A 23292-nucleotide genomic window follows, 5' to 3' on the forward strand; every position below is an offset into this window, starting at 1 on the left:
CCCAGCAACTTACTGTTACAGAATATAATCTAAAGGCGGCGATCTACAGTAGCTGAGTAGCGCGCGCGCGCTGGAAGACTTGTTTCCTCAGTATCTTACTCGGTCATCACTATACTCTAGGAGACAATATAGTTCCGGTACCTTACTATTGCAACTATATCACCTAGGTTATCAGATTATATTCTGCTCTGATATTAACCGACCACATTGGGTAATCCGCTACGGTACTTTGCTGACTCGATTATTGGTATCAGGTGCCTTTATTAACCCAGGATTGAATATTATTAGTAACAAGTATTATGTTCGGAAGTGAGAATTGTTGGTTTCATTGATCGCGACGTTGTTTATTATGAAAGATACATTCTAAACAAAATATTATCTAAAGAATTAAGCCACGGCTTTTCTTGTATAAGAGAATAATTTTACTGTTTTGGCGTGTATTTGGCAAACAACTTGATGTGGTACAAATATAAAGTCGAGCACTTTTTACCTAAAAAAAAGATTTTCAATCAACATAATTTTTATCTGAAATATAGGCCTAGTATTCGTAGGATTCTAAATGAATGGTAATGGTAAAATGTAGCCATCGTCTGTAATGATTATAAAAAATATGATATTTATTTAATTTAAAAATCCTAATTGGCTGTCAGGTACGGATTATGCACGACATGCATGCAGGGTCGTGTCATAGATCTACCAAATTCCTGCAAATCAATAATAATGATTTGTTTGCATAAATTTGTGTTTGTGTGTGCTCTGCTAAATGACCTCCTTTTGGACACTTGATTATTTATTTTTATTACATATACTATTCAGTTGTTGGGAGTTTTATGTTTGTACGAAGTGTTCACAAAAAAAAAAAAATTACTGACAGTGTTGACTGATCCTGATGGTGAGTTTTTGTCATTCCTTTTAAGAGAAATATATTACACCTGACCCTCTTGAGTAAAAAATTTGCACAAAAAAAAGAGATCCGCAGGTCCAAAATACGCGGACGTGATTGAATAATTAGAGATGGGTTTAATTTGTTTAGTTGCGCTTTAAATGCATTGTTTTAATGCAAGAGGAAATTGTTCAATGGAGGAAGGGGGGGGGGGTGAAGTGGTTCCCCATGTCCAGCCCTGACTCTACCTCTATTCAAAAGTTTGACGTTTTGGAAAATGTTCAACTCGTAGTAGACGTGTATGTTATGTACACAGAGAACGAAATTTTATTTAAATGAATGCTTTGCTTAGCGTATATTAGTAAAAGATCATAGGATGTTATAAATAATTACACTCATTTTGAAAAGCATAGCTTATGATTAGCACGCCATGTATTATAGTGAGCTGTTATTGAATTACCATTCTTGGACATGATAGCAGGTATTGCCGGATCGCACCGTAATTGTTGTTGGTCTACTACACTCAAAATGTGTTTTAAGTATAAAATGGAACAGTCTAGCATTGTTATTCAGTATTATAGAAGAGAAGGTCATTCCGTCCTCAGAATATATTCCACTGCATATTTACGAATAATTATGATCCGTTTTCTTCCATTGATGATGAATATATATATATATATATATATATATATATATATATATATATATCTATATATAAAATAGTGTGTATAATCATTATAAAGCCGTCCATTTGCCACCCAAAGTACATTCCACCCACTGGCAGGGATAAACTCACATATCCCTGTTCCACCATTTTGATGTAGTATTATAATTATCACAATTATATTGGTTTTATTTTTTGATTATCAACTTTATAGCAACTTCCGATCATACACATTTCATTTGCTTATTTTACCTTATACTTCCTGAATATTGTTTTAATTCATTTTCAATCACCCTTTACTCTAATCATGTACAGTATTGTACAGTCTCTCTCTCTCTCTCTCTCTCTCTCTCTCTATCCCCTCTCTCTCTCTCTCTCTATCCCTTTCTCTCTCTCTCTCTCTCTCTCTCTCTCTATCCCTCTCTCTCTCTCTCTCTATCCCCATTCTTTTCTTCTGCTTTACTCTCCTTCAGTTTCCCAATTCCTCTCTAACTTTATTTAGTGCTGTGTTTTTAAATATATTTTTAAATGTTTGATTAGTATTTGCTGGAAAAATTATGTGTGCCTTTATTATATGCAGTCATGATTAGTGTTGTGTACATTTTTATATTAAAAATGACATTACTATAACACGAGCAACGTGAAGAAGAAACAAAAAAGCATTTTGACATAATTGTTTACGTGGAGAATGTGAAAATGATACTGATTTTTACCAAATATACAAAATAAAGTTAGTATAGTGTAGAAGCGGCAGTCTTTGAAACAAGAGAGTATAGGTCTAGAGTTAACGGGGGGGGGGGGGGGGGGGGGGAGTGAGCACATTTTTTTTTTTTTGGATCCTCAAAAAAAATTCAATTTGCACTCCCCCCCCCCCTTGAGCGCCAGGGGGCCCAACCCCCAAAAAAGGTAAAAATCACGTGATTTTACATGATTTTTATTCTCAAGGGGGGGGGGGGGGGGCGGGCCCCCCGGCCCCCCCCCTGGATCCGCCGATGACGCAATTAGGGGACAATCTATAAGAGGGAGAGAGATGAGAGACAGAGAGACAGAGAGAGAGAGACAGAGAGAATGCTGAATTTCATAATAATAACCGATATTGCATGATGAATACCTTTCATATATGAAAGGGAAAAAAGTATAGATCTACCGACGTAGCCAGCATTTTGCCAGGGAGGGGGGGGGGGGCACCTCGAGAGTGCATACTGACCAAAAGAAAGAAAGGAAGTGCATTTTGAAGTGTTGAAACTTGATATTCTATCGTATGACTGAGCACTAAAACGAACTTGTTGTGTCCAAATGTCTCTGATCCCATGAAAAGAAAGAAAAAGAATTAATTACGGGGTGGGGCACATTTTCATTTGTTGTTTAAAAAAAGCTAAAATTAATGTTACCATCTTTAAAAAAAAAAACACACCTGTTTTTCATGCCCCTGGATCCGCGCCTGCACAGTAGGTTCACGAATGATATGATGAATGCATGTGTTCAACTCGTGATTTTATTTTTCCGAACACAACCTTCAATCCCTTTGGTGACCTTACATGGAATGTCACTATAGAGGGCGTTAAACGAAAAGTGCCTCGGAAAAGTATATACAAATGTTCGCCGCAACCTGGGCAAGTCCTCTTTCGCTTTCAAACCTTCGCACAACACGCACGTATATCAAGCTTACGCTCACGACATAGATTTCGTAGTCTCGCCCAACTCCTCGGTGCAGGCGTTGGTTGTATGTGAATAGATTTAATACGACACTATTGCTTCGGTAAGTTGTGAATATAGCTGTGAGTATATATTGCTGGTGATTTTCTTTTCTTCTGCTGATCTCGATTAGCCAAGAGCTTGCATTATTGCGCCGTAGCGCAGAGCGAACTAAGAAAAAAACCTTCATCCTGCAGACTACGCGATGCGAAGGTATCAGCTGTGTGCATGCATAGCATACACACACAGACTAGACACACACACATTACATGTGTGTTTGCAATTACTACTGAAATGTCAACAACAGCAGGAACAACAATGTGTGACAGCTCGTATTATTTGTATTTGAATTCATTTGCCTGCATGCTATGTGAATAAACAGCAGAATCCTTGACATCAACATCAGACTGTATTCCATTCCAAGGACCATCTTGTGGGAAGAGAAACAAAACACTTCCCATCCATTGAACATTAAAAATGTCATGGCCATGGGCATGGACAAGGAGATCCCCGGTCAGCTAGCGGCATGCACAGCAGCGAACTACATGTAGCTAACAAAGCCAGCTCGTTCTCCGTCTTTAATTTGTGCATACCGCTGGCCGCTGCTGGAATTGCCTTGGTCAGTTGGTCGCAGCGCATGAGCTGCAGGATCGACTACTAGTACTACTGAAACAAGTGCAAATATCATAGTTTCTTTGCATGTTTCATTTTATAGCATTGGTTATATTTACAGTTTTAAACTGAGCTTTTATTTACTACTTTGGTTGATAATAATTAAGAAGGATGTAAAAACTAAAGTCTAGTCTAAATAGTAAAGACTAAAGTAACAGTCTTCATCACCATCAGAAGGATGAGGAGGGTGGTTCACTTTTTCTTTTAAAAATGCCTTTTTAAAAGGTGTGCCTCAACTATTACTAGATCTAGACTATATTATTTTATGTATTATTACTTGTTCTGTACATGTACATCGACTGTAAATTCCTATGACTAGATCTGTCTATAGAATATATTTCAGTATCGATTTATCATCTAGGTTCTAGTCATGAGTCTTTGAGAAGAACCCTTATTCATGTATCATTTCCTTTTCTTTCTTTCATTTTTTTTAAATAAAGGAAATGATATACTGTTATTTCAGACAAAAAAGATGTGTTAATTTTTTTATTTAATTTAAATGGCTGTGGGATAATCCCACTGGGTAAAAGTAATTTTAATTATTTTTTGTTCCAATCCAATCTGGAATAATGTATGTACACTGTCAGTTTGCGAGTATAAAGTGATGTTTTTGTCTAATAAAGACCTATTTTCCCATTAGCAGCTATCAACTGTTCAATTTCTATAAAATCATGATCTTTTTTATTTTACCCACAGACTCAATTTGTGACAGTACTTCCAAGTATACGAAAGCGAAAGATCTTGGAGACAATCTTCAGTGCAACATCTCTTTACGACCAGCATGGCGGTCGTGACGCGGGTAGATCAAAATGGAGTTCCATTGAAGCAGGTGCAGGAGGAATCGGCCCTGGGCCTGCAAAACCTCATACAGTCACTGCATCAGAACGGAAACCTGACACCCACGTCCCTCTCCCGCAGCCCTTCCCCTGAGCCTGTCATGCCCTTCATGCGACTCTCGGAGAAGATCGCCAATCGCATCGCCAGCAAGGATCGGTGGTTCTCCTTGGAGTTCTTTCCTCCCAGGACGGCTAGTGGTGCCGTTAATCTTGTGGGAAGGTACGTGCAGTGTTTCGACAAAGATTTTTTAATGTTTTATTCCTTTTTTAGTTGACTAGAATTGCAGAATCGGGGTGGGTGGAGAAATAAAGGTTATGGTATTGGAGAATAAGTATGCTATTCATGAACATCTTTGTTCTACCAATATCAAGGAATTGTATTACCCGTGGTAGCCAAACTTGTGTACAATATGAAAATGTATACTGGTATACAAATTAATTTTATATATAGGTATAATTTTTTTTGGGGGGGGGGGGGAGGGGGGGGGGGAGAGAGGAGCAGATGTTCATTACTGGTATATCACAATGGTATGGGAAAGAGCTGGATGTACTACTTATTTACCATACTTATGTTGCAATTGCATCATCAATTCTATCCAAGAAACTATACAAAAAAATACCCCCTTGAATTGAAAGAAAACAGCTAGGCAGTGCAGCCCTTATAAAATTGATCTGCAAATTTGGGGTATCCATGGATACTATATCATACATCAAATTGCTGGGCACAAAGGTACTCATTATTTCTTTAAAGTAGCCGTTATTTCCCCTTTTATATGTGATTAAATGTAGTGTGAGTACTAACCAATTTTCTGGATGGGTGGAGGGAGGAAAGGGGGGGGGGGGATACACAACACATTTTATAGTAATCACATGTTGCATAAGATTATTAGTAATAACTATAAGGGATGAAAGGGAGTGCAAGCAAATCATGGGCCCCAAATACTGCACAACTAATTCTGAAATTTATGATGGGTGGGCTCCTGTTCCAGTGCCTTTGTCCTTTATTTGTGTCCCTGATAATGAGACATAGATCTTGCCGAACCCTTTATCATTTATCATACTGTCGAGCAAACAGAAGTAGATATAAATTAGCCTTGATTGCCGATTATCATTGTCAAGGTGACCTCATTATCAGTTCAGTTGAGGGCAATGTCTTGGAGGTAACTAGGAAAACAAACACTGTGTGCTATGCTTATCTCTTACAAAAAGTAGGGCCTTTCCGTTTGCCACGTCCATATAGACAAGGTCGACTATGTGACGTCATTTCTGCAATTTGCGTGTGTCGGGTCATCTCACGTCGTCTGGCCAAATTTAAGAACTCTTTCATCCACAATTTGAAGTTCGTCAGAAAACTAGAACCTGTCGTCAAAATGACGTCATCTTGCTATCTATATTGCAGCATAAATCAAGAATAACATAAGGAAAGGCAGACAGAGAATTGCAAATGTATAGAATGATAAAAACAAAGAATAACAGAAGAGAAAGTGATGGAAAGAAGAAATAGAGAATAACATAAGGAAAGTCAGAAAGAGAAGGTGATAGAAGGAAAAAACAAAGAATAACATGAGGAAAGAGAAGGTGAGGAAAGAGAAGGTGATAAAAGGAAGAAACAAGGGATGTCATAAATAGTAATTACGAATCGTGAGGAAAGATAGGAAGAGGAAAAACAAAGAATAACATAAAAGAAGGTGATAGAAGGAAGAAACAAAGAATAACATAAGGAAAGACAGAAAGAGAATGTGATAGGAGGAAGAAACAAAGGATAGCATAAGGAAAGATAGATAGGAAGAGGAAATAATAGAATAATAAAAACTAAGAATAACAAAAGAGAAGGTGATAGAAAGAAGTAACAAAGAATAATATTGGGATATACAAAAATAGATAATGGAAAGAGAAGAGAAGATGAAAGATAATAAAAACAATGAACTATTACATGAGAAAAGGTGATAGAAGTAAGAAACAAAGAATAACATAAAAAAGATAGAAAGAAACATAAAAGAATGATAACAACAAACAACATAAGTGATGATAAAAGAAGAACAAAGAATAACATTAGGAAAGACAAAAAGAGAAAATGATCGAGAATAGATAATGGAAAGATAACAGAGAAGATGAAAGATGGAAACACAAAGAATAACATAAGGAAAGACAGAAAGAGTAGGCAATAGAAGGAAGAAACAGGATAGCAAAAGGAAAGATAGGAAGAGGAAATAATAGAATAATAAAAACAAAGAATAACATTAAAGAGGTTGATAGAAGGAAGAACTGAGAATAACATAAGGAAAGACAGAAAGAGAAAATATATAAATAGATAATGGAAAGATAGAAGAGAAGATGAAAGATGGAAAAAACAAAGAATAACACAAGGAATGGTATAAAGAAAATGATAGAAGAATAAAAACTAAGAATTACCTAAAACGTGATAAAAGGAAGAAACAGAATAACATAAAGAAAGACAGAAAGGGTAGGTGATAGAAGGAAGAAACAATTAGGATAGCCAAAGGAAAGATAGGAAGAGGAAATAATAGAATGATAACAAGTACAACAAACAATAACATAAGAGATTATAGAAGAAGAAAAAAGAATAACATAAGGAAAGACAGATTGAGAAAATGATAATGAATAGATAATAGAAAGATAGAAGAGAAAATGAAAGATGGAAGAACAAAACATAATATAAGGAATGGTAGGAAGACAATGATATAAGAATAAAAACAAAGAATTACATAAGAAGAGCTGATCGAAGGAAGAAACAAAGAATAATATGAGGAAAGATAGAAAGACAAAGAGTGATAACAACCAACAATAACATAAAAGATGAAAGAAGAAGAGAAAAGAATAACATAAGGAACGACAGAAAGAGAAATGATAAAGAATAGATGAGCCTAAGAATAGATAATGGAAAGATAGAAGAGAAGAAAACATAAAGGTCCTAATAGGTCATTTGGATCTGGGTTATTGTTCTCTCGAAGGGGAAATCCACCCTGATATGAAGTTGGTTTTGATAAAAGCAGAAAATGGGAGAAACAAATTAGTGAAAGTTATCTAATTCAAATAGGAAATACAAAAGGAGAGAATTTTTGAAGTTGTCATCACTGAAACACAAATTGGCAACACGGTAGCAAGTATAGCGAGCTCCTCTCCAACTTGCTCTGTACATCAAATTTCATAAACTATCATTTTCTTAGTTATTAATGACCAAATAGACTTATTTCATGCAGAGGTTGTATAAAAGCATATTTGCAACGTTTATATTTAGGGGGAATGTATGATTGACAATGGCAATTTTCTTATGGCAAAATATGCATTTTTTTAAATGGGAGGGGACCTCACAATATACGTCACTTACATATATATATAGTTGCCAACTAGCGTTTGGTTGATTGCACTATCAAACATTCATTACTGTGTTATCAAACTTTCACTAACCTCTTATTTTTCTGCTTCTGTTTAAAATAACTAAATATCCGGGTGGATGTCCCTAATTTGACATGTACTGAATGCTAAAGAATACCAAGGTCAAACAAAATGTGATGTATGTTATTGCCTTGTTCATGTCTTGTGAACAGGTCCATATGCATGCATTTTCCAGCTTCGCTACATTTATTTTTACATCTTCATGTGGTCTCCCAACCATCCAGTTTCTCTCTTCTCTCTTTTCCTTTGAGTTAGACCCCGTTCTCACTCACTTTGAAAGTGTTCTTAGTTAGACCGCTCCAGACCGCTCCAGAGGAACGGGTCTTGAGGAACGGTTTGCGAGCGTACACACTCCGAGCAGTTTTTATGGCTCAAACCGCTCCACGAGTCAAAGTGGTCTTGTTGCTATGGCAGCTCAGGTAGGCGGGTCAATTTTTTCGCGTGCGGAATACAATCCGTATGTACTGTACTACATGTTTCGCACCGAAGGTCACTAGCTCACTTCCGTTCAAAGTACGCTTTCCGTTCACATTGCACGTTAGAGCGCTCTGGAGCGCTCTTAATAAGACCCGCTCCTCAAGACCACCTCGGAAGGTGGACTTCTGGAGCGGTCCAGAAGTCCGCTTCCTGGACCACTTTGAGCGTTCTCACTCACCTAAGAACCGCTCCTGAGGAGCGGGTCTTAGTTAGAGTGCTCCAGAGCGCTCCAACGAAGTGAGTGAGAACGGGGTCTTAGTGTGACCCCCCCCCCCCCCCCCCCTTGCTCTCTCTGTCTCACATGTATTTGGTCAGGGCTGTATTGTGTATTTTTCGTTTGATTCTTTATTCACTTTTTTTGTTGTGCCTTTGTATGTTGTGTGTATTTTTTCTCCCTCTTTTCTTCTTCATTTTCAACAATTTTGTTCCATCATGATGCCTTACTCATGTTCCTTTCTATTAAAACCCTCCTACCCCCACCTCCCCCGTGCTATCTACAGTACATCTATCTACAAATTTCATGCATGTACATTTCATCTCTTTTCCTCTCTCCCACCCACTGTCCAAACTGCCTTTAAAGGCCACCCAAGTAAAACAGAGAAAGTGACCACTGTAGACACGTAGCCTTTATTCATCGACAAGTTCTACAACACACATCTCTCTTTCTCTCTCTCTCTCTCTCTCTCTGGAGACAAAATGTGTGGCCACCGTAGACAGGTGGCCTTTATGGAGAGGTGGCCACGCCAGTAAAGCAGGTCTGACTGTATTTCCTGAATGCCTCTTTCTTACACTCTCTTATCCACATCCACAGATTTGACCGTATGTTCCACGGAGGCCCGCTCTTCTGCGATATCACCTGGCACTCTGCAGGCAACCCTGGAGGACGCAAGGAGACCAGCTCCATGGAGATAGCCCGGACCATGCTCAACTACTGCGGCCTTGACACCATGCTTCACATGTGCTGCGTCAGTCAGTCGGCAGAGGTTATCACGAGGCATCTAGAGTGGGCCAAGGAGTGTGGCATCCGTAATATCTTGGCCCTGCGTGGAGGTAGGGATGTGTACTTCTTTTGGGGAAGAGGGGGGGGGGGGGGAGAATAATGATAAAGGAGCAGCGAGAAATGAAACAGAAAGACCCATTATCTGTGAAATAATAGAAGTAGTGACAATTTGCCAGTGTTTCCTTATTGGAATGCATTATTCAATTTGTTTATTCTATTCATTTTCATGAAAAATACAGCAAAAGGAAATAAACAAGTACATGTATATATACATTCTAGGCAGAGAATGTTCAGTTTATACAATAAGTTCAAATGAAATGGGAAAACAAAAGAAAAGCCCATGGTGGCCTTATTTAATGGAAACGCATTATTCAGACACCTGTCTAGAAAAAATATTTCTCATTGGTTTCCTTTAGCAGTCGTTGTATGCCGAGTACTGCGTATGTATTTCTCGTATGATTGAGAAAGTGGTCATATAATTGTTTTGCTCTATGGTATAAGTAATACCCAAGTCACACTGACTAGACTAAGGCCATGTAAAATTGATTACATGTTGATCGTCCGGATTTTTTGAAAAAGAGGAGGAGGGTGTACCATGTTATTTGATATTTGATATTTCAAAATGGCCGCTCAAAATGGCCGCTCGGTACATTTTCCCCGACAGTCGAGGCTATTTTTTTTCAAGATGGCCGCCGACAATTTTTTTTTTTTTAAATCAGAAATAGAGCCATTTTAGCAGTGTTTTTCATGTTTTTTTTCTTTCAAAAAAAAAAAAAAATCAAAAAAAAAAAAAAAATAAATAAAAAAAAAAAAAATAACAAATAACAAAAAATAGGAGGCGGCCCCCAAAAAGGAAGCGGGCGGGGACGATCAACATGAAATCAATTTTACATGGCCTAATCAACATACAGACAAAAATGATACATCACCCCTAATGCCCCAGAAGCAGTCAGGTTTATAGTTAGTCTGGTGTTGTTACTGAAGTATAAAAAGGTGTTCGATGGTGCTTTAAGAAAACAACCTTTTTCATTAAATAATATCGAATTATGTATGTTTATATTGCCATTTTCTTAAAATTTATTTATAATGAGGCATCTCTTTTCTATACGTTGATAGATGTTCCCGGTCATACAGATGAATGGGAACCTACTCCTGGAGGGTTTAACTATGCTACTGATCTTGTCAAACATATACGAAAAGTCTTTGGGGATGATTTTGTCATCGCGGTAGCAGGTGAGTTGAAAATGCCAATTTTTTTCTGCATGAATGTGAAATTTTGGATGGTGCACGTGTGATGTGATCCCCACCTTGTGTGAGCAGTGTTATTGTACAAATGCATTCAGCAACTTTCTGCAGCTCATCTTCTTGAAATCTATGTTATAGAAGTTACTGCAGCCAATGATCTTTGAGGCCGCACAATCTCACGGGTTCTAATTGGGAATTTTCTACCATTCAGTTATTTACCCAATAACAATAACAGGCACAAGAGCGTAGACATCTATTTTACAACAGACAGGTCTCAAGTAATGCCCTGCAAAGATGACCCACTTAAATAAAAACCTAAAAAAAAAGAAATCATTAATTCTGAATCTGAATGATTCCAAGCAATTTCAGGTAGGGCAATGTGTTTCACTGCTTGCAGGATTCAGTAGAGTACATTGATTGATAATTTCACAGAACAGGAGAGTGTAGTAATTGTATATCTTTAAATGGATTGGGAAATGGGTATCTTTGCCTCAGATTCTAAACAAAATCCTGGATTTTGCTCATGCTGTAATTATAATTATAATCCTTTAGGTCAGTCAGGAATCCAATTACTTTTACAAGCCGATCGCCTGTCTGATTATCAAGATATTTATGATTGGAACTCAAGATTTCAAAAACCATTTTTCCCAATGGTATTTTTAACACTACAGTCTATTGGGGAAAATGAATATGGTAAAACTGGTCACTCAAAGATTTTTACTTTTTTGAGGCACTTCATGATCATTTTGAAGCGCAAATTTTGTTAGGGATTCAGTATTACGCCATATCACAGACACTGATGACACAAAGGGCCATGCTTCTCTGATTTGTAAAACTGCAAACATTGTTAAACTATCCCTTTAACTGAGGTTTGACATATTTCTTTGACAGGCTACCCATCTGGTCACCCCGATGCCGTTAGCTACGAGGATGATCTCAAGTGCCTGAAAGAGAAAGTGGATGCAGGAGCAGACTTCATCATCACACAACTCTTCTTTGAAGCCAAGACATTCCTCAAATTTGTCAGAGACTGTCGGGCGATCGGAATCACCGTGCCCATCATTCCTGGGGTCATGCCAATACAGGTGAGATAGATCAGTCTCTGGAATTCTATTAACTTTCCCTTTTAACCCTAAAAGAACAACCTGAAAGAAAAAAGAAGCTTAAAGTTTTCTAAATGATGGGATTCAATCTTTTACCGAGGTATTGATATTACATGATCCCACTTGTGCCCTTTAAAGGTACTATGTCCCATTTACAGGCAAAAAAATGAGGAGATTAAATTCCAACAGCATTTGAAAGGCAATACTTATTTAGAACTTCCTTCAAAACGAAAGGGCTTAAAATGGCTTTTTGTTGGAAAATAACGACCATTAGTTGCCAAATCGACTTAAAATTCCTGCAAAGTTGTATAGAATTTGATGTTGGCTGCAAAAGGGACAAAGTATCCTTAACTTAGAAAGTAAAGGTGCCGAATAATATTCATGTCGCATTGAATCTGATTCTTTGATGTCTGACTTTTCTCCGCTTCCAGGGTTATCATTCTCTAAGGAGTCTCGTAAAGCTGTCCAAGCTAGACGTTCCACAGGAGATCATGGATGTGATCGAACCTATCAAAGAGAATGATGCGGCCATCAGGAACTACGGCGTCCACCAGGCCGTCACTATGTGCAAAGAATTATTTGAAAGGTGAGAGGTTAGATCAGTGAAGTCTGCAGGCACTAGGTATGAACATCTGTGCCCTGTTGCATAAAACTTACCATTTATGGTAACTTTGCCTTCAATGGCAACTACCATGGTAACAGGGCTCAACAGCCAATCAAATCGAGGTTTCCATTGTAGTTACCACTGATGGCAAAGTTACCATCAATGGTAAGTTTTATGCAACGGGGCCCTGTATTGACATACATGTAAGACAGTGACGAGCAAAATATCTGCTTGGTAATGGTTAGAATTTTTCATTCCTCAGCTCAGCAAAGATGGTAGCAGAGGCATTATTTCTCCATGTCTTGTAGCTCTTTGTCAACTTGTATCCTGCACATGGCCCCTTTCAGGTCTTTACGTCATTTCCCTCTGTGTATCTCTTACCATCTGTCTATCTCTGTCTGTAAATGTATGTCTGTCTGTCTCTATTTCTCTCTCTCTCTATCTTAAAAAAAAAATCTCTCACAATCTATCACAAAGCCAATAAGTCCGGATTATCAAAATATGAATGTGATGCATACAACATTCATTGTTGCCTTAAATCAGCTTAATTTGAGTAGGGTCATTCTGAATGTGCTCTTAACCCACCTTGTAGCATGATCTTTGATTCAAGTAAAGTCACACCTTGTTGTTTTTGGTTTCAGTGGGGAAGTGTTTGGAATTCATATCTACACCCTCAACCGAGAAGTGGCGACCATTGAGATCCTGTCGTCTCTGGGATTATGGTGCGGCGAGCCCAAGAGACCGCTCCCCTGGAAGACCACCGCCAACCTCAAGCGAAAGCAGGAGGACGTCCGTCCAATCTTCTGGGCCTCCAGGCCCAAGAGCTACGTCTACAGGACGCAGGAGTGGGACGAGTTCCCCAACGGCCGCTGGGGCGATTCCTCATCCCCTGCCTTTGGTGAGCTGAAGGACTACCATCTCTTCTACCTGGCTAGCAAGTCCAACCAGAAACAGTTACAGACCATGTGGGGTGAGGAGATCACCTGCGTGGAGGACGTCAGCGAGATCTTCACCTGTTACCTGTCGGGAGAACCCAACAGATATGGCAACAAAGTAAGTAGATTAAAGCCCCACTGTACTACTTTTAGCTACTTGCTCCCTCTATATAGAAAATAATGCCTAATCGGTGACCGTTGGTCCCCCTCTTTTTCTTATGTTAATTGAGAACTAAGTTGATGAGATAACCACCTGTCCAGTGACCTTACAGGGTGGTCTAATCCCTCCTATAAACTAGTACAGATGGCCTTTAAACTTGATATCTGACTGATGATTAGGACTGAGGAAAGCTTAGCTAAGAAATTCTACAGGATTTAGGAATCCTCAGCCAAAATGAGCATTGACCTCTGACATGTCATATGTCAACATTTAGATTTGAAAATTGCTTAATTTAAGGACAGCCTAGTCTTGGACCAAAAGGATATACTGCTTAGTTTGAATGCTGAAAGGTGGTTTTATACTGGTATCTTGGGTGATCTAAGAATTCACCATTTCAAATATTTAGAATTGTCATTTGGGTCTTATTGACAACAAGATGGCTAACTTCTTACAATAAATCATTACTACTCTTTGTACCATTTTAGCAAAACAAATCAAAACTGTTTATTAAAGGGCAAGTCTTATTAGTTATCCGATTTTGCTCAAACTATTTTTGATTGGTTTGACTGATTTTTCCGCTTCTATTGAAAGTAAGTTATTTTTGGAGTGGACTTGTACTTTAAGCCAGTGTATCATTCTACCGTCCACGCAGGTCACACGCTTCCCGTGGAACGATGATGAGGTGTCCTCTGAGACGATGCGGGTGTCCTCCCAGTTGGTGTCCATGAACAAGCGCGGCGTCCTCACTATCAACTCCCAGCCCAACGTCAACGGCGAACCGTCCTCCGACCCGGTGGTAGGATGGGGGGCACCTAACGGTTATGTCTACCAAAAGGTAACATAAGCCTGTTGACTGAGGCTCTTTTTAACTGGCCTGACAGGTACTGTGTTTCGGTGGTGTATGGTAAAGTAGCAGTACGGTAGGACTACGGTATACTTATATGCTACTCATCATTGTATGCTCTGCCTCTTGCAGTTAACCTTGTCATATTGCCATACTTTTTTTTTTACCATCACATACTTTTGCGACAGTTACCCCATGGCCGTTTCCTATTCTAACTAAAGTCCTCACTTCATTCTGGGATCAAACAGTTCACCTAACCCCAAGCCTTACCCAAACCCTAACTTTTAACCTTAATTTAAACCTTATTAATAACTCAACCCTAACCCCAAACCTTACCTTTAACCGAAGGAAGACCCTTAACCTAGCCTCAAACCTTGACTTGGACATAATTCAGAACCTAAACCTAAACCTAACCCTAATGCTTAACCTTACTTTAAACCTAATTGAGAGCCTAACACTTAATCATAACATACACCTAATTAAGACCCTGAACCTAACACTTGACTTAAATTTTAGATGATCAAGACCCTAACTGTTATGCCCAATTAACTTCAAACCTAATGGAGACCCTAACCCCAACGCTAAACCTATCATATAACACAAAGACAGCCCTAACCCTAATAAATAATTGCAGAAATAAATCCTGGAGTAAAATTCACCAAAGAAAGTGTCCAATCATCCTTTTTATTTGCCATATTGTCAAACCATTTCTACCTCCTGTGTTTCTTCATTTTACGGAAAAAGGAGTGGCTGCTAATTTTTGAAAGAAATGGAAAAAGTTAATCAGGAAGTTTGAATCTTTATTTCGCCTTCTTAAATCAGTAGGTATTGATTAAATTGCCTGGAATTGCCTGGTGTTCTTAGTTGCTTACTAACAAGCATTTATGCTTTCTTAGCAGTCAGGTAAAATAACCACCACTACTACTGCTACATCCTTTCTCTTTCAGATTTCTTAGTCAGTCTTACTTTCCCAAACTGTTTCTATCTCCATTTTCCCCCCAAGCCGTTACTGGTATCTCTTTCTCCATATATATTACTGTCTTTCATGTTCTCTCTGGTATTTCATTTTTTGTGTCCATGAACGAAGGATTATCAGTTTATTTTGGGAACATGGAATAATTTTTTTCTCCATCTGTGTTACCCATACATCAGGCCAAAGAATTTATTCAATTATGTTGCCCTCTTTATGTTTGCAATTATGCCCCATCACTTGCGCCTTTCCTACAAAAATTTCACGGGGGGATTTCATCTAGCTTTCTGATGACAGCAATGCCTGTGATAAAATAGCCTCTACGTTTTGGTTTAACATGCTGTTCTTTTAAACAAATAAGATTGTGAAAGTTACCCACGAGCAGCACAATTGTAGTAATGAGTGCTAAAATCTTGCATATTTCCCTAAAGATAATTAGCCAATGTTGACTCTGTGTTATCAACAATTAATGCAATGCAATAATAATAAATACAATTTTTTGACATGGATAGCATGCTGCTTCATTAATCCCTCCAAAAGAAACAAAGTGTTGCAATAATAGGGTACATCCTCATTGAGATTCCCAGTGATTATGAGATAGTTTAGGGATAATTGATGTAGGGAAATAATGTGCAATGTTTAGGTCTCCGAAGCACAACAATTAACATTCCTCAATTAACATTTGCCCAATAGATAGAATCCTGTGCTTCTAACATATTTAGTTTTCTCATTTCCCCCTCTAATCCTAATTTTTGTCTTCTTCATTTCCACAGGCGTATCTTGAATTCTTTTGCTCACGCGAGAACGTTGCTGCCTTGCTGCATATACTCCAGGACTACCCGCTAGTCAACTACCATGTCGTCAATGCTAAGGTTTGTATGGTAATTGCTCATGCAAGGGCTAAACCTAAACGACTCCCATTGTTTACAAATCATGTAAATGTAAATTGAAGTTTGCCCTCTATGGGCAGTATAGTACATCGTCCTCTTTGAGACGCAACCGTGGCAGCCAAGTAAAGGGTGATCCGACATTTGCTCTAGCGACTATTTCTCCGGGCTTTTTTTATTGTCAAAGATACTTGTATAGTTGGCTTGCAGTTGGCTCTTAATTTCAGTTTTAGGGTTAGTGTTAGGTATTGCGTCGGGTCCAGAGGTGAAGATCAGAAATTTGATTACCGGTAGTGTAGAACATTGACTGTGGAGCAACTGTCACATTAGCATACATGTATGTTGAACCAAGCAATAAAGCATTAATTATTTATCAAGTCTTTTGATTATGTGACTGGCTTTCTTAAGTGCATTGGCATGGTGACAGCGGTGGGATATGTACCCATGCCCTTGGAATGACCTGTGTCTAAAACAGTAAAACTTGTATGGTGCAAATCATATTTCAGTAGTATTTTCGATGAGGATGACTTTTGAGGCACGTTCATGGTAATGGTACATGGGAAGAAATTATGACCAGGGAATAATGACTTGTAAACTACATGTAAATTGAAGTATACTTTAGGAAAACATTACATTCAGTGTAGATTGTTTCATAAATTTAACTTTAATATATTCATTTTGTGATTACAAATATGTGCTTTGTACATCTACATGTTATATTCGCTTTCTGTACAGGGCACTGAGACCATAACGAATACTGACCGTCTCAAGCCGAACGCTGTGACCTGGGGAGTATTCCCTGGTGCAGAGGTCAAACAACCCACCGTCGTTGACCCGATCAGCTTCATGTCATGGAAGGTCAGTGTACTATCATATTAAGCGTTCCTTCTCATAGTTTTTATCTACATCAATATTCAGATTAAAGCTTGAAAAAGAAAATGCAAGTGATTTACAAAAGATATATACCTATTTTACTACAGGTTTTTGTTAATTTCATACACAAAATCACAGAATTCTCAATTATCAAGCTTCCATGTACATGAGGTCACAAGAGAATATACTGTACCAACTGGCAAATGGTACATCAGTTTTTGTGCATTTAGTGTTAAAAGATGATCAAGACTTGAAAGGAAAAATGTGAAAAATTGATGTGGCAGTTGCAAATACGTGGTAAAATTCTTCTAGGGCCCTCCTCCTTGACAGTATGAGTTGAATCGGTGCAATTCTGCTGGATATTGATACAGGAAAGAAACTAATGCAGAGTAATCAGCTACAATAACATGTATTTGATAAATTCAATATATTTGCTATTTATAAGATGATGAAGCGGATCCTAATCAAGTGATTGGTTGAGAGCATACACATGACCAGGCATTTATTTTGCCTAACACTTAATTTTGCTAATGACCGGTCATTAGCAAGATCATTTTATAAAACAAATAAAAGATCGTCTTATAATACACATCATTTTGTTCGGGCATTAGTAAAATTACCCACACTCGCTACCTTGTGTGGGTAATTCTTACTAATGCCCTCACTGCTGTGTATTATTTATATATTATTTAAAGTCTGAATTATCCCCCTCCCTTGTGACTTCTTGTAGGACGAAGCATTCGGCTTGTGGTTAGAATCATGGAGGACCCTCTACAAGGAAGGCTCCCCCTCCTGGCACGTCATCCAGTTCATCCACGACACCTACTTCCTGGTGAACCTCGTCGACAACGACTACGTCAAAGGCAACGTCCTGTTCGAGATCATCGAGCGTATGCTGGAGAGGTGTGGGAACTCCAAGGGAGACTGCCGAGTAGGAGATATCGAAGATGAGTGCATAGCCACCAAGAGACTGAAGGTAGAGTGTTCGTTCTTTTAAAGAGACATAGAAGAAATAGAGAATTTGACACTGTTTGTGTGTTCATCAAATAACAGGTGTTGTCAATCACCAGGATTACCATTCAGTTTTATGACCATACTTTGACTTTCCCGCATCCGAAGGCTCTCAGAGAGACTAGGACGTATTTCTTGATGGGCCTACAGGTTTGCTTTTTGCAGACTTGTACACCCATTAATGGTATTTCCACCACGTCTGGTGTCAGCAAATACTTGCCTTCTACACTTTGAAACCGACGCCCCATTCATTTAAATGATTATGAACATGATAATAATTGGATTTATATAGCTTCTTTTCTGAAGGATACAGTGCACTGCCCCTTAGTATATGAATAAATTAAGAAAAATTGTAGATGATTATGTTTTCAGATGGTTTTTGAATAAGTCAAGTTAAATACAATTAAGTAGAAATGCAGGGAGTTTGTTCAATAGGCATTGATCAAACGATTGCCATGATTAGAAGCCAGCATGTTTGGGGAATTTCGGGAATGAAAAAGGAAAGGCGATGTAGAGTAACCTTAATTATAGTTGAACCTGCTATAACAACCATCTCTATCAAATCACCTTTTTGGCCCCAGTGAACAATATTTTCATTGATAAGCTTTCTAAAGGTACCCTACATTAAGACGCCCTAGCAATAGAGACCGATTTTCTTGTCTCGCTAGAGCGGTCTTTATATCCAGGTCTCACTTTACCTTCTCTGTTTTATATTCAAAAGATTTTCTTTTTTAAATACTTGATTTATCTGTATGTGTGAATGTGAATGTGTTATCATTTTAGAGAGTGTTTCTCTTGTATCCTCAAGGAAAAACTATGTGTTAAATGTGCATTGTTGTTGTTGGTTTGTTATGCATTTACAATTGCTTTTTAAATCTACATGTAAAGATATAGATATGTTAATATTATTATTATTATTATTAATCATGATTCTTATACCTTCTTTCTGAAAATGTCATTTACCAGGTCTCTGAAGAGGAGATGAGCTTGTCCAACGACTGATGACCGCACTGATGACCGCCATTGCTGTAGGACAGATACTGTCTGTCCAGAGGATCTGAAATACAATTGATGCAGCTTTGCATTTCTCACAGTCGGTAGCTTGGGGGTTTAGAATCTGAACCGATGTGTTTAATAAGCAGGAGCCACATTCACACTTCTGAAATAGGAGCACTTTGACCTAATACAGTCAAACCTGTCTATAGCGACTGCCCAAGGGAAACATAAAAAGTGGCCTTTGTATGAAGGTTCCTTTAGTACACGATTCAATGAGAATCCATTTTCAAGGGAAACACCAAATGTGGCCTTTGTAGACAGGTGGTCACTAAAGCAGGTTTGACTGTAGCTGGAGATCAGTCTCTGGCTCTAGGGGTTTGAAACCTGGGTCTTGGTCTTGGTCTTGGTCTAATGCAAAGGAAATATACTCAGTAGATTTCATCCTGGGCCCCGTTTCATAAAACTTGTGATCAATAGCAGGTTACTATAACTGTTATAAGTTACTGAAATTATGGCATTTGATTGGCTTAGATCGAATTTGTCATATAAATTTAGCATTTGTCATTTTATGAAACAGGGCCTTGGTCTAGGGTTCCAAGACCAAGGGCGGTGTAAAAAATGACTTGTGGAAGCCAAGATATAGGTAGCCAGTGGTATTTAACGTTTCCAAAGAGCCTCAAACCTGCCATGTAAAATATAACCAAAATGTATATAAGCATGAAAGAATTACTGTGCTTAATGTGAAAGCAAAAGACTTATCCTACTTAACTGCTCTTCTTGTTCCCTTTTACTGGGCTTGGATGCTCATATTTCATTGTGTGAATGATCTCTATTCATCAGGATGAATGCATGGTTCGAACCTGTAAAGTAGACTGTGACGCTGCAAACACTTGCCATGTTGAAATAAGGTTGTCCCAATGCAATGCATTGGGACTAGTTGGGTTATTAAGTTCGCAAAAAACAAAATCAAACAAATTATCTCTGATTTTGAATCTTTATTTATTTGAGAAAGTCAGTGATTTAAATCAATACATTGATTGAATAATCAAGATTGTTGAGTAAAATTGTGATTTTTCTTTTTTCTCACTAAAAATACCCACTCTGGTTTAGTATGCCAATAGAGAGTGATAAAGAGTGATAAATTGATTGATTATTTATTGTGCTCCTTGTCGTCAGTCACATACATGTATGTTTGTAAATTTTCACACAATGTTTTCTTTTTGGCAGTATATTTATTTATCAAATGTTTTAATGCATATGTTTGCAGTAGGTGAATGAAAGATGTTTACCCTGGTATGAAAAGTGGATGTGGTGCATAAAATGAACTTCAGATGTCTTATACATGAAAATCAAAAGTATCGTATGAGGTGAATGCCGCCGAAGATGGCGTTATCAACAAACTCGTACTCGCTGGGCGTCTTAATTCGGGGATCATACCATCTTCGTTCAGCAGCGAGTTAGTAGGGGGAGATTGCATAGCGCTGGAGGACATCGTTAAAATTAAATCAGCCAGATTCTGGACTAGTATGATGCAACTAGTGGATTAGAATACATGTATTAATATAAATTCACATTTTCATGCTTTTTCATTTTTATGTTTTAGTTTTCAAATAGTTCTTGTGTACATGTCTTAAGTATCCTTCAAGGGTTTTGACAAGAATTGAAATCTACATAGTACAGGGAAACTAAAAACCAGTGTTAATTATAGTTCTTTTCAGCTGTTGCCATGCTTAAAAGCTCTATACGTTTTATGTTGTCCAAACTGTCTTTGAAACACACATTGTATATAGATGAATGTACATACATTACCGTTTGGAATAGGAATATTTTGTTTTAATTATTCAATGTATCTTTGTTTTCAACCTACTATAATTTGTTTCATTTCTGTAACATTACTTTATGTATTGTAAAAACATATTTGATTTATGTTATTATTGTTGTTGGTGAATAAAATCACTCACTCATTCAATCTATCCATCCATAAACCAACCCTCTGGAATGTTTTGATATGTCCTTGCTTTCCTTAAAATTATTTGAATAAGTCCACTGTATTTTGCATTATACCTTTTAAAAGGACTTACATTTATTTGTTGGTATTTTTTTGCCATGTACTGAACTATTTTGTATATTTATTTCTACTAATGTGAATTGTGAACATAGAGTTTGCTAATGAAATATCTTACTTATAACATGGAGAAATCTAGCTTGCATATACTTCACTGATTTTAATTCTTGAGGAATTTCTTATGTTAATTATATTTTTTCTTAAATATCATTGAATAGCCACTGTATTCAAATACCACCAATAATGAGAATAATTCTCTTATTTGTTTTATGTCAAGGAAGATTATTGTGTGTAGTCTTATGTACAAATGAATGGAGATGGAAGATTTATCATATCAACTTTTGTTTTAATTATTCAAGCACTTCTTCTTTTTTTAATGTTGGGGTAATGTGCTTTATCAAGTCACAAGCAGCAAATTTGTTACCTTGTATTTTTCATCAAGCACATGAACCATTTTTCAGGCATATATCAGGGAAATTCTCCCTATATGTTCTTTAATGGTTTCTTAGTACCTTACAATTTGCTCAAAGGCTAAATTGAACTTTCTATTCTTTGTGTTTTTACCCACCTGACTATTCATCAGACTTCAGAATGGTTTTATGTTTTAGTACAGAATTGATTTGTCGTGTTAAACCACTATAAATCGTACTCCCATTATATGTCTCATTATTTTAGGGGTGCTAGGGTTATTTTTTTAACATGGTATTTTACACAGTGACTAAAGCATTAACTCACTGCACTGGTGCAAGAATTAGAGATGATTGTAAATAATTGTTTTAGCAGTATTATTCGTACATGTTTCTTTGATGAATGTGGATTATGTGCCATTTCCACTGACATGTTAATATGTTATTGTGCGATTATACAATGCACCATTGTATCAATATATCATTAAAAAGATATTAAAGTGCGAAGAAAAGAGAAAAATAAATGTTTGAAGGTGAATAATATCATCAGATTTCATTTTTCAATAATTATTAATTGAGCTGTTGAAATTATTTTCAATTTTTCAGATTTGTATACATCACCTGCATATGCATATCATATTGAAATTAAATTGGCTGGTATGTTAATTTCATAATGTTTGGTTCAGGCCTTTACCACCATGGATACATATTCATTCTGGAGATGAATTATGGTGTTGGATACTGACGTAATCGAGGCTATAATCTACCCCTTTTTCTGGTAAAAAGCTAATTAATTTTGTTGATATATCTTGTAACTCATTTTATCAGTATTTTGAATCTTTTTCTTAAAGAAAATAAATACAAGTCAATATTGACTGAAACTCCATGCATATAGCCTGTATAGTGTTAATTTCTTGTCTAAAGCTCGAGGAAAAGAAAGATAAGAGTTGAGCTAATTGATTTTGAAACCATGCAGCCCGGGCTTAATAGGCCTAGAATATTGGATATGTACTTAAAGTAAATTCAAATACAGTGTATTTAATGGTCTGTTCCAAATTAGTGGACTACAGTATCTCTTAACATAAATTTTGACTGTACGTAACTTAATTTGAAAAATCTTTTTCCTGGTTCCTTTTTTTGCCCCCCTCCCCCCTCCCCAGCACCTTTTGAAACATTTAAAACAAACTTGACATCCTATACGATATCTTGTGAGTGTAGGCATATATTTACCAGTGTAAGAGCTGCAATAAAAGTAAGCCAGAAAATAATCATGTAGTAGATGCGAGGAGGAAAGTAATTTGTTGACATAAAGATTTGGGAGCAGAGTCAGATTCGGAGAGAGAGAGAGAGGAAAAAAAAGGGGGGGGGGGGGACGTGGACAGAGTGATGGCAAATAGGTACATTTGATACGCCCATTTACCTCAGCTGAGCTGGGTGCACTGGTGGACTGCGGAAAAATGTAGATTATATAATAATAATAATAATAATAATAATATTTAATTTTTATATAGCGCTTAATACAAATGTCTCTAAGCGCTTTACAAATAT

General features: G+C 37.4%; 1 protein-coding gene across 1 annotated transcript; it reads left to right on the forward strand.

Annotated features, from left to right (window-relative positions):
- The first annotated feature begins 3150 nt into the window (after positions 1 to 3150).
- Positions 3151 to 22634, forward strand: LOC589576 (methylenetetrahydrofolate reductase). Its single transcript, XM_030987041.1, has 12 exons — positions 3151 to 3306; positions 4611 to 4970; positions 9456 to 9694; positions 10761 to 10877; positions 11781 to 11974; positions 12424 to 12578; positions 13238 to 13649; positions 14344 to 14526; positions 16279 to 16377; positions 17128 to 17250; positions 17996 to 18241; positions 19243 to 22634. Exons 2-12 carry the CDS (start codon positions 4696 to 4698, stop codon positions 19276 to 19278), a joined length of 2079 nt encoding a protein of 692 aa, XP_030842901.1. The 5' UTR covers positions 3151 to 3306; positions 4611 to 4695; the 3' UTR covers positions 19279 to 22634.
- Positions 22635 to 23292: the final 658 nt, after the last annotated feature.

Source organism: Strongylocentrotus purpuratus, unplaced genomic scaffold (genome assembly GCF_000002235.5).
Source record: "Strongylocentrotus purpuratus isolate Spur 01 unplaced genomic scaffold, Spur_5.0 spur5_scaffold_16, whole genome shotgun sequence".
Lineage (NCBI taxonomy): Eukaryota > Metazoa > Echinodermata > Echinoidea > Camarodonta > Strongylocentrotidae > Strongylocentrotus > Strongylocentrotus purpuratus.